The 12,747-nt window shown below is 37.3% G+C and overlaps 1 protein-coding gene across 1 annotated transcript in view; it reads right to left on the reverse strand.

Moving 5' to 3' along the window:
• The window catches only part of LMTK2 (lemur tyrosine kinase 2), a 110,349-nt gene that overhangs the window by 93,269 nt on the left and 4,333 nt on the right, over positions 1 to 12,747 (reverse strand). The window contains exon 2 of the mRNA XM_036741409.1: positions 3,540 to 3,544. Coding sequence (XP_036597304.1) covers positions 3,540 to 3,544 — 5 coding nt within the window. The remainder of the gene's footprint in view (positions 1 to 3,539; positions 3,545 to 12,747) is intronic.

Raw genomic sequence — 12,747 nt, forward strand, 5'->3', positions numbered from 1 at the left:
TCATTAAAATGAAACAGCAGCACACTGACTGCTACTGAGACACTGAGAAATAATAAACTTACCCAAAATAGTCCCCAGGAATCACCATTCAAGAGAATGGTACAGCAAAGAAATCCACAGTTGGGGTACAGTACAAATTGTCCTCATTTTGCTTACTTCACTATACATCAGTTCATAGAAACCTTCCCAGATTTCTCTAAAATTGTCTACTTCCTCATTTCTTATAGTACAGTAGTATTACATTACATTCACATACCATAATTTATTCAGCCATTCGAACTTATGGGCACCTCTTTAGTCTGCAGTTCTTTGCCACTACAAAATGCTAGTAAAATACTTTCATACACGCAGATCCTTTTCTTCTTTCTTTCATCTCTTTGAGGCACAGGCCTAGTAGCAGTATCACTGGAAAAGGGGCAGGTACGGTCTAGTAAGTTTGGGGGCATACACAGTTGCAAGTTGCCTTTCAGAATGGTTAAACCAATGCATAGCTCCATCAACAGGGCATCAATGTGCCTCTTTTCCTTTAGCCCCTCCAGCATCTTTCATTTTCCATTTTTGTTAACTTTGCTATTTCTGATGGATCTGCGGTGGGACCATGGAATTGTCCCTATGTTACATTTTAAAACACTTTGCTTATTTACTTATTATAATTAGTATTGGCTACAGAACATTAAACTGAAATCCCTTCAGGTCTGTTTACATTTTAGTATTGTATAAAACAAATTTAAAGGACAAAGTTCTATAGAATTAATTCTTTGAAGCTAAATCTCAATGTGGTAACTATTCTTATTAAACACTCCCTCTCTATCAAAATCGTTTTAGGGGATTAAAATGATACTAAAGTCTGTTTTTTTGTCCTAAGTACCTATCTTACAACAATGATAAAAATCCTTACTTATCTTTATCAAATGTTAATGTGCTTTTATTTTCTAAATCAAAACCAGCTGATTGCATGTAAATCATTAAAATCTAGAAATATAATGCTATGCATATATAAACATCACACACACACACACACACACAAAATCATGGCAAATTAGAGAAATAGTATAAAGTAGGAAACATGCCAGGATTATTTTTCACACATAAACAACTTTACTTAATAATTTATTTTCCCATACTATACAAGTTCTGATTAAGATGAATATACTTTTTCCCCCAGCAAGACTTTATAGAGTTTCACATTACACAGGCCTATCAATACTACATGCTATTCTATCATAGCATACTACCATGACTAGTTAAAATATGAACCTCTGCTAATTTAAAGAATTACATATTTAAAAAGAGATTTAGCAGCTCCAAACTGATGTTTCATGAATATTATTTGATCTGGAATTTGAAAATTCCTCAAGATACAGAAACCATATTATCTCTGTTTCCCAGTTATAATCAATCCCCTTCTACTACTCTATAGAACCATCTAAAGCCCCTACTTTTAGCTCACACAGGTAATAGAAGGGGCAGGCATCAATGGCGAGGAATGCTGCTAGTGGGTGTGGTTTGCCAATAACTGGCAGAAATAACAACTAAAACTGGAAAACTAAGTCAGGAAAGGTTATTTTGAGTGTTTGAAGGTAAGAACGCACACTGTCAAAAGGCTTTAAGTTTTTACTATAATATATGGCTTATCACAAAATACTATGCCATGAAGAGCTGAATTTTCTAGCCTTAAAAATAGGCTTCAAATGAATCAATGTTCTCCCGGATGTGGTCAATCTTTCCAGATAATAAAAGGTCATAACCCATCCACACCTTCTCAATCTGTGCTATTCTTGTCCATGTCATTTGACTAATCTTCCACCAAGGATGTTTCTCTAGATCTAGACAATATGAGGTTACCAATGCAGCACAAATGCAGTCCATTGTTACCCTTTATTCTTGCTACATAATCAGTAAGATCTCCTCCTTTGCTGGGCATACATCTCAACGATATTTTTACATGAATAGTCACTACACTGATTATAATTCTTGTAGTGCTTAATGTTTTTTGTTTTTACAGTGTTGTTATTGAATAAATTGTTCTCCTGGTTCTGTTGATTTCATTCACCAGTTTACCAAAGTTGTTCCTTTTTATACTACTGATGTTATAAATTGCTTTTCTAGTTCTTCTTGCTTTACTCTGCATCAGTTCATATATGTCTAAGTCTTTTTGAAATCATTTTTTTCCTCATTTCTTATAGCACAATAATAGTACTCCATCACATTCATATACTACAACTTACTCATTCAGGCATTCCTCAATTGTTGTAAAAGAAAGAACTGCTATAAATACATATGTATATATGCATATACATATATATGTGTATATATACATGTTTATACACAGAACCTTTTCCTCCTTTTTTCCCTCTCTTTTAGGCATAAGCCTAGCAGTGGTATAGTGGGGTCAAGGGTACACTGTTTATTAATTTTTTTGTGTGTAATTCCAAAAGGCTTTTCAAAACGGTTAATGGCCATTCACAAGTCCATGAATACTGCATAAACGTGTCTCTCTCTTCTTTCAAACAAGTTTAGGCCCAGTTCACTATTCATGCAGTATCACTCCTAGATGTAAGTACTGATGGATCAGCTCTATTGAGTTGTCCATCTGCCTTCATAACATAGCCCCATCAATGGACATTCTTCATTCACTCGGGTTTTCCTGAGTTGACAATCAACTAGGCCTTTGAATGATTACGGATTTAATTTAGAAGACTTTCCCACACTCCAATGTTTATAGGATCAGCATATTGGCATCAGAAAACAGAATCATCCGGAGGACCTCACCATCTATATAGGAAAAACGTCTTCCATGTGGACTCTGTTCTGATCATCCTCCTTAAGAATGGCAAACACACCTTAACAATTATACTTATCCCTTCAATATTCCTCACTTGATATTTATAATTAGAGGGTTGAACAAATTTATCTCTGTTCTATCTTTCAAGGAATCTTATATGATTTTAAGCAATACATGAGATATCTTACTGAAAGGAAGGTTATATTTTATAATTCTTTTTCGGTCAACTAGTAACAAACAGAGTGGCTCCTTGTATGTTCTACAACTCTTAATCAATTTTGTAATGGTAAAGACATAGCCTCCTATACAATATGCTTTGTAAAATCCTACCGACTTGCTTACTCATATCTGTATTAATGATACTGATACATGTATAAATTATTTTCATACAGATGGGAAAGTGGGCATGTAGGATGTTTTCTTTCATTACTTCTCCCCCTTTTTAAAGTAGAAGCAGTAATAGCTACAATATTTTCCCCCAAGTGCCTGGCAGCCTACCTTCTTTGGCTAATATCAAGAATCAACTCTTCACTGCTCTTCCTATACCCTCCTCTGTTGTAACCAGGGCTCATCTAGCTGCCCTTTGCTTTCTTTACTGTCATTTCTATGTCCTTATACAAGATATCAGGGACTGTGCATTCACTGTTACTGATGGAGAGGATAACTTGTCATGATAATGAACAAATGATTATGAATGAAAGAATGATAAAGTATTTCTTAGTGCTTACAAAGTGCCAGGCATCGTGTTAAACACTGGGGCTACAAGTACAAGCAAGAAAGAAAGTCTTTTCCCTCAAGCTATTTACCTTCTAATGGGGGAAGACAATTCATGAAATGAGAAAGGAATGACGTCAAGGCAGCATAATTTGGGAAGTGATGAGGAGGATTTGTTCTAGGCAAGATAAAATGTAAGCTTATCTAAAGCCTAGTGTCCCAAGGGCAGAGTCCATAATCTGGTGGAATGAGTATGAGAAGGATGGTCAGGTAATATGGCTGAAAGGTAACAAATCTTTTCCATTTTTATCTGTTTGATGTAGTACTTTCAGTTTCTTCTCAAAATGCCCTCAAGATGATCTGGATTAACTGGGTTTTTCATATTTCCACGCTTTTCCACAAAATTTTTTTTCTTATATCATTTCTCAATATTTTCTGACACAATACTACTAATGACCTACCATCTTTTTTCATAAGTTTTCCATGTGAGCTTATTTTCTAGACTTGTATTGTCCTCAGCTGCCACATCTATTTGCTTGGCCAAGAGATCTGCTGATTAAGGCAGTTTTTATTCTCATTATTGTGATGGTTAAATTATATGTTAACAAAATAGTTACATCCTTAGGAAATGATGTTAGTCTATATAGCTATCTATTCCATTTACCATTTTCAGTATCAACTGCATAAAGGCTGGAATGGTTTTAATGACATTTCAAATCGTCTAATTTTTATTTTCTTTTTTTTAGTAATTCAGTATTAGATTTGATCTTTGCTCTAAAAAAGATGATCAATAACTGTACAATGAGAATTGATTTGGAAATGACTCCCACATTTGTAACTAGTTCTTTCAGATCCATTTAGACATAATCAATTTCATTTCTTGTGTTATTACTTGGTCCCGCCTATGCCCTAATTCTTTTCCTGAAGAGAATATTCATGATACACCGGCATCTGGTGTGTCTATGTGTTTCTCTGGCCTCTTATGTATCTATCTTACACCCAAATCTCATTTTTCCAACACTTCTCATCACTTTTGCCTATACCTTCCTTTGCACTGAAGTCACCAAGTATTGAACATTGTTTTAACTTAAAGGGTCTTACTGATTTTTTCACGGACTGTCTCTACTACTTCATGATCTACAACGGATATTAGGGGATAAGCATAATTATCTTCATGGTGGTGTTTTTGGAAATGCTTATTACAAGTGTTATAACATGAAGTGACCAAGTGTCTAATGAAATTGTATGCTTTACAGCAGCCATTCCTAGGGCAGAGGGCGGGGAGGAAAGAAAAAAAGGAGGGATAAAAGGAAATTTACATGATAACTTGATTATATACTTAAAAGGAATAGCAAGTTCTACATAATAGTATGTAAATTTAAAATATATATAATATATAAATTTAAAATTTTAAAAATAGGTAAAAACAAAAACTGTCAACTCCTTTATTTGCTTCTCTATGAATTACCCATGAACCATTCTTCACAGACTTGCAGAATTTTAGAGTTAAAAGGGATCATTAGAGATCCAATTCATACATAAAAGGGATCCCACTATAGTGTACCAGACAAGTGGTCATCCAACCTCTTCTTGAAGGTCTCCAAGGCAGCACATTCCATTTGCGGGCAGCTCTAACCATTAGGAAGTTTCTCCTGACATCATGCCTGAATGTGCTTCTTCCCAACTTCTACCCATTGCTACTAGTTCCCTGAGTCTTCTTCTTTTTTATTTATTTATTTATTTATTTTTAATTTTTTTTTTTATTTAGTTTTCAGCATTGATTTTCACATGAGTTTGAATTACAAATTTTCTCCCCATTTCTACCATCCCCCCACTCCAAGATGGCATATATTCTGGTTGCCCTGTTCCCCAGTCAGCCCTCCCTTCTGTCACCCCACTCCCCTCCCATCCCCTTTTCCCTTCCTTTCTTGTACGGCAAGATAAACTTCTACGCCCCATTGCCTGTGAGTCTTATTTTCTAGTTGCATGCAAAAACTTTTTTTTGTTTGTTTTTGAACATCTGTTTTTAAAGCTTTGAGTTCCAAATTCTATCCCCTCTTCCCTTCCCACCCACCCTCCCTAAGAAGTCAAGCAATTCAGCATAGGCCACATGCATATCATTATGTATAACCCTTCCACAACACTCATGTTGTGAAAGACTAACTATATTTTGCTCCTTCCTAACCTATCCCCCTTTATTGAATTTTCTCCCTTGACCCTGTCCCCTTTCGAAAGTGTTTGTTTTTGATTACCTCCACCCCCACCTGCCCTCCCTTCTATCATCCCCCCTCTTTTTTTATCTTCATCCTCCTTTTTTCCTGTGGGGTAAGATACCTAAATGAGTATATATGGTATTCCCTCCTCAGGTCAAATTTGATGACAGCAAGATTCATTCATTCCCCCTCACCTGCCTTCTCTTCCCCTCCTACAGAACTGCTTTTTCTTGCCACTTTTATGCGAGATAATTTACCCCATTCTATCTCTCCCTATCTCCCTCTCTCAATATATTCCTCTCTCATCCCTTAATTTGATTTTATTTCTTTTAGATATCTTCCCTTCATCTTCAACTCACCCTGTGCCTGCTCTCTCTCTCTCTCTTTCTCTCTCTCTCTCTGTCTCTCTCTCTCTCCATATATATATATATATATACACATACATATATACATACATACACACTCGCATATACATATATATATAGACATATATATATGTCTATATATATATATATATATATATATATATATATATATATGCACATTCCCTTCAGCTACCCTAATACTGAGGTCTCATGAATCATACGCATCATCTTTCCATGTAGGAATGTAAACAAAACAGTTCAACTTTAGTAAGTCCCTTGCAGTTTCTTTTTCTGGTTCTTTTTCTTGATTACCTTTTCATGCTTCTCTTGATTCTTGTGTTTGAAAGTCAAATTTTCTATTCAGCTCTGGTCTTTTCACTGAGAAAGTTTGAAAGTCCTCTATTTTATTAAAAATCCATATTTTGCCTTGGAGCATGATACTCAGTTTTGCTGGGTAGGTGATTCTTGGTTTTAATCCTAGCTCCATTGACCTCCAGAATATTGTATTCCAAGCCCTTCAATCTCTTAATGTAGAAGCTGCTAGATGTTGGGTTATTCTGATTGTGTTTCCGCAATAGTCAAATTGTTTCTTTCTGGCTGCTTGCAATATTTTCTCCTTGATCTGGAAGCTCTGGAATTTGGCGACAATATTCCTAGGAGATTTCTTTTTGGGATCTATTTGAGGAGGCGATCGGTGGATTCTTTCAATTTCTATTTTGCCCTCTGGCTCTAGAATATCAGGGCAGTTCTCCTTGATAATTTCTTGAAAGATGATATCTAGACTCTTTTTTTGATCCTGGCTTTCAGGTAGTCCAATAATTTTTAAATTATCTCTCCTGGATCTATTTTCCAGGTCAGTGGTTTTTCCAATAAGATATTTCACATTGTCTTCCACTTATTCATTCCTTTGGTTCTGTTTTATAATATCTTGATTTCTCATAAAGTCACTAGCTTCCACTTGCTCCAGTCTAATTTTTAAGGTAGTATTTTCTTCAGTGGTCTTTTGGACCTCCTTTTGCATTTGGCTAATTCTGCCTTTCAAGGCATTCTTCTCCTCATTGGCTTTTTGGAGCTCTTTTGCCATTTGAGTTAGTCTATTTTTTAAGGTGTTGTTTTCTTCAGTGTATTTTTCAGTATTTTGGGGGGTCTCCTTTAGCAAGTCATTGACTTGTGTTTCATGGTTTTCTTGCATCCTTCTCATTTCTCTTCCCAATTTTTCCTCTACTTCTCTAACTTGCTTTTCCAAATCCTTTTTGAGCTTTTCCATGGTCTGAGACCAGTTCATGTTTTTCTTGGAGGCTTTTGTTGTAGGCTCTTTGACTTTGTTGACTTCTTCTGACTGTATGTTTTGGTCTTCTTTGTCACCAAAGAAAGATTCCCAAGTCTGAGACTGAATCTGGGTGCGTTTTCGCTGCCTGGCCTTATTCCCAGCCAACTAACCTGACCCTTGAGTTTTTCAGCGGGGTATGACTGCTTGTAGAGTTAAGAGAACTATGTTCCACGCCTGGGGGGGGGACGCGCCAGCTCTGCCACACCAGCACTCCTCCTTCCCCAAGAACCCCCAACCCAGACTGGACTTAGATCTTCAGCAGGCTCTTCACTCCTGCTCTGATCTGCCACTTAATTCCTCCCACCAGGTGGGCCTGGGGCCCGAAGTAACTGTAGCTGTACTTCTGTAGCTGTCCCACCTCTGCTGCCCCTGGGGCGGGGGCCTAACTGGGAACTCCTTCTACTCCCACAGCTTTTCCCACTAACCTTCTCTGTTGTCTTTGGTGTTTGTGGGTTCAGAAGTCTGGTAACTGCCACAGCTCACTGATTCAGGGCACTAGGGCACGCTCCGCCCGGCTCCTGGTCTGGTTGGTCCGCGCAGTGCATTCTGCGCTCTGCTCCGCTCCCCTCCGCTCCCAGCTCCGTGTGTGATAGACCTCACCCAGAGACCATCCAGGTTGTCCTGGGCTGGAGCCCTGCTTCCCTCTGCTATTTTGTGGGTTCTGCAGTTCTAGAATTGGTTCAGAGCCATTTTTTTAATAGGTTTTTGGAGGTGCTCGGTGGGGAGCTCATGCTAGTCCCTGCTTTCCAGTCACCTTCTTGGCTCCGCTCCCTCCCTGAGTCTTCTACTGTCCGAGCTAAACACCTCCAATTCTTACAAATGACTTTCATATGACAGACTCAAAGAAGAAGACCCTTCACCAACCTGTTCGCCCCAACCTGGAAATTCTTTGCTTCACTAAACTGTAGTGTCCTGAACAACTATTCCAGATATGGCTTGACTAGGACAGTTAAAACTAAGCCTCTCAATAAAATTTAGGAGCCTATTAATTGTCCACTTAGCTACAATTTCCTTTTGCTTTCTGTCTTCAAATATAGCAAGAATGTCAATGTTGAAGTGATTCAGTTAAGCTAGTAGCATTTCTTTGTTTTGTTTTGTTTTTCTGGCAGGGCAATTGGGGTTAAGTGACTTGCCTGAGGTCACACAGCTAGTAAGTGTGTCAAGTGTCTGAGGCCACATTGGAACTCAGGTCCTCCTGACTCCAGGACTGGTGCTCTACTCACTGTGCCACCTAGCTGCCCCTCCCAGTAGCATTTCTACCCAAAGCACACCGGACAAGGATTTCCTATTTAAATAGTACCATGTTAAGTGAATGTTTATAGACAATCATAAAAACTGTGATTCTTAGCACATTTATGTGTATTTATAAAAAGCAATTGTAAAAAGTGTCCCCTTGCTGTATTATAAAGTGACTGCTTACTATACATATTTCTAGTCTTAGGGCTCTGGGGGAAAGAGGGCAGAAGCTGGCAGCAGTGGACTCACACTATTAACTCTACAGAGAGCATTAGTAGGTAACACACTTTGTGTTACTTCTAACTCTACAGAAGTCCTAATCTATCTCCCAAACTCAAGTTCTGTAGCAACAACTTGAGTGCTAGACAACTCCCACATGCATAACACATTAACATCTCAAACCCAAACTGGAATTATCTTTCTCTACCCTGAACCCATTCCTCCTCCAAATTCCCCTATTTCTATTGAGAACACCATCCTCAAAGTCAATCATGTTTAACCTCTGAGTCACTTTGACCCTTTCCTCTCCCTCATCCACCATATTCAATAAGTTGCCAAGTATCATAACTTTAAACCCATATATATCATCTCTTGCATCTATTGTCCTTTCTCAATTCATAGGACCAATACCCTCAGTCAGGCCCTCATCATCTCTCACTTGTGTTATTGTAATATTCTCTAGTTGATCTCTTTGCCTCCAGGTCCTCCCCTCTCCAATTCATTCTCTTCTCGAAGTTGCCAAAATTAACTTCTGACAATGTCATTTCTGTACCAAAAAACCTTTAGTGGTTCCCTGTTGCCTGTAACAGAAAGTAAAACTCATGGGATCCACAGAGCTGCAACAGATCTCAAAGGCCATCCTCAGCCTAGTATTTAAGAATCTCTATAGTTCAGCTCCAACATTCCTTTTGAGGAATTTCAATTTATATTCTCTTTATGAACTCTTGTGTTCTATACAAACTGAACTATTAGCTGTTTCCTAAATCTAATATTCCACTTCCTTCACAGAAACTACTCCTCTGTGTTTGTAACATGCCTTTTCCCCTAGTCTCTGCGTCTTTAGAATCATGGTACACTGAGGGCTAGATTTGGAATCAGAAAGACCTAGGTTCAAAATCTGCCTCTGATACCCACTAACTGTGTAACTATGGAAAAGTTGCTTAAGCTCTGTGAGCCTTGGAATCCTCACAGGGAAAATGGCCACTAAATCTGAGTTTTAACTCAGGGTTAATAACAGGTTTGCTGTGAGTTTCAAATGAAGTAGCATATATAAACCATTCTGCAAATGTTAAAGTTTACCTAAATGTCAGAAGTTATTGTCATCATTATCTACCTTCAAGATCATGATATTAGCATTTCAAGCCTTGGCCATGTCTTCTTTTTGAAGCCTTCCCAGGACTTCTCCCAAACAACCTCCCCCCAGGGTGTTAATGCTACCTCTCCTCCTTAAATTGCCTTGTATTTATTTATATATTTATGAGCCACATAAGCCACATAAACAAAAACTCTTTGGGGGATCCTAAGATCAAAAAGTTTGAGGACCAGTGCAGCAGGAAATTGGAATGAAATGAATTGGATGCCTTAGGTGGGATCCAGACTGTGGAGACAACCTGAATGTTAGGCTAGAGTCTGCATTTTGTTCTATAAGCAATGGGAAGTCACTGAAGATTTCAGAGCAGAGAAGGTAAAATGTCAAAAAAAAGTATTTTAGGAAAATTAATCTAGGAGCAATGTATAAGATCAGTTGAAGGGGAGAAGAGACTCTGGACAGGGAGAGCAGATAGAAGAATACTAACACCTAGATTACTGCAAGTGATGTAGGCTTGGAAAAGCATAACAGAAATGCAAACAGAAAGAACACCTACCAAATTGTGGGTTTAGTACCTAGACTATGTGATAACAATAATTCTCATTTCTTCCATGTTTTTAGGATCAAATATTGACTACTGTCTAACCATTAAAGTTATTTCACTGATTAGCCTGTTAGTATGGCTATGACTGCAATGCCAAGGCTTGGTTCCAAATTAGTCACCAGCTGCAATTTTAAAATATATTATTTCATTATTTTGCTCCAATATACCTGCTTCATCATATTTTCTTAGCTTACTCTTACACTGTCACCACGAAAGGTCCAAGGACAGGTTAACAATGGAATCTATAAGCAGTGCTCTGTAAAACTAGCAGTTTACACATTTCAGACTAGGGATTTTTGTCTAACTTTCCCTATTTTAGAATACTTTTTTCCCTTATGAATGAGATATTCAGCTAGACTGTAGACAGCTAGGAGGTAGGGGAAAACGATAATGTGGAAATGTCCCATGTGGAAATCACACTAACTTTAAGGGTTTGCATTTCTTTGTTCTTATCCCACTCATAACATGTCTACTAAATGTTCATTTTTAACTGTGCAGGCCTCCAGAGATGCTTTATTCTAACAAAATACTGTACTTATTCTTCAATCCACTCAATTTAGATGATCTTTGTTTACAGGTTTTTTTTTTTACTTACAAGAGCTGCTACAACTGAAACTTGTACCCCAAAAATTATTCCATAAAACATAATATTCTAATAAAAACTCAGTATAGTATACTGAGATCAGCATGAATTTACATAACTCCTTCTCAGAGGCTCAAATTACTTCTTGCCCTTCTGTCTATAAACTACCAATACGCAAAATTATTTTGAGAATAAATTACTCCAGCCTATGCAATTTGTACACTTAGTCATAAAGGGTCTTTTTTTGTCAACACAGCAAAGAAAGAATTTTCTATGTAACTAAAATTCAATAATCTAAAAAACTACACTTTCCCTGTTATCTTTCTTCTAGAAGCGGTTCCCTGAGCTGAAATAAGATGGTTCCTTCTTTGAAATGATACCTTTGAACGTTATTAACAAGGACAGGATACAACAGAATTTAAAAATGTTACCAGCTGGCAAAAAACTGGAAATTGAGGGGATGCATATCCAGTGGAGAATGGCTGAGCAAGCTGTGGTAAATGAATGTAATGGAATACTATTATAAGAAATGATGAGCAGGCAGATTTCAGAAAAACCTCTAAAGACTTACATGAACTGATGCTGAGTGAAGTGAGCAGAACCAGGAGAACACTGTACACAATAACAGCAACATTGTGCGATGATCAGCCTTGATATAATTCTTCTCAGCAATACAATCATCTAAGGCAATTCCAAAAGACTGATGATGGAAAATGCTATCCACATCCAGAGAAAGAATTATGGAATCTGAATGCAGATTGAAGCATATTATTTTCTTTTTTTGTTTGTTTTTCTTTCTTTTGTTCTGATTCTTCTCTCACCACATGACGAATGTGGAAATATATCTAATGTGATCATATATGTACAGCCTACGTCAGATTGCTTGCTGTCTTGGGGAGGGGAGAACAGAGAAAAAAACTGGAACTCAAAATCTTATAAAAGTGAATGCTGAAAACTATCTTTACATGTAATTGGAAAAAATAAAATACTATTAAATGGGGGAAAAAAAGACATATCACCACCACCACCATTTAGCATTTACATAGTGCCTACTATGTGCAGGCACTGTGCTATACAAATATTATTTCATTTGATCCTCACAACAACCTCGTGAGATTGGTGCTATTATTCTCTCCAATTTACACACGAGGAAACTGAGGCAAACATATTTTAAGTGACCTGACCAGGGTCATGCAAGTAGCAAGTGTCTAAGTCCAAATTTAAACTCAAGTCTCCGTATAAATTCTCTTCTCAGTGAGTATGAAACAGAATACTGACTAAATGTTTTTTCCTTGTATAACTAAACTTACACAGTATTATTTTGAGGATTCATTCCCAAGTGTTTCAGAATTCTGGATGTAATCCAGAGAAAACTTACTTCCTTTTTTACTTACTTGGAATGCCCTCTCATTATACCTACAACAATTAGCTCAACTGCACTCTCCACAAAGCTCTGATGACTTAAGGCCTCTTTAACTCAAAAAAGAAACAAATGGATACTCAATATTAGCAATGCAAGCAAAACTCAAGGGTCTGATGTACATATGTGGATGAACTACAAAATATCTGAACTGACCTTTCCTATAATACGTATTTTTCTTATCTATT

The sequence above is a fragment of the Trichosurus vulpecula genome, chromosome 1 (genome assembly GCF_011100635.1).
Source record: "Trichosurus vulpecula isolate mTriVul1 chromosome 1, mTriVul1.pri, whole genome shotgun sequence".
Lineage (NCBI taxonomy): Eukaryota > Metazoa > Chordata > Mammalia > Diprotodontia > Phalangeridae > Trichosurus > Trichosurus vulpecula.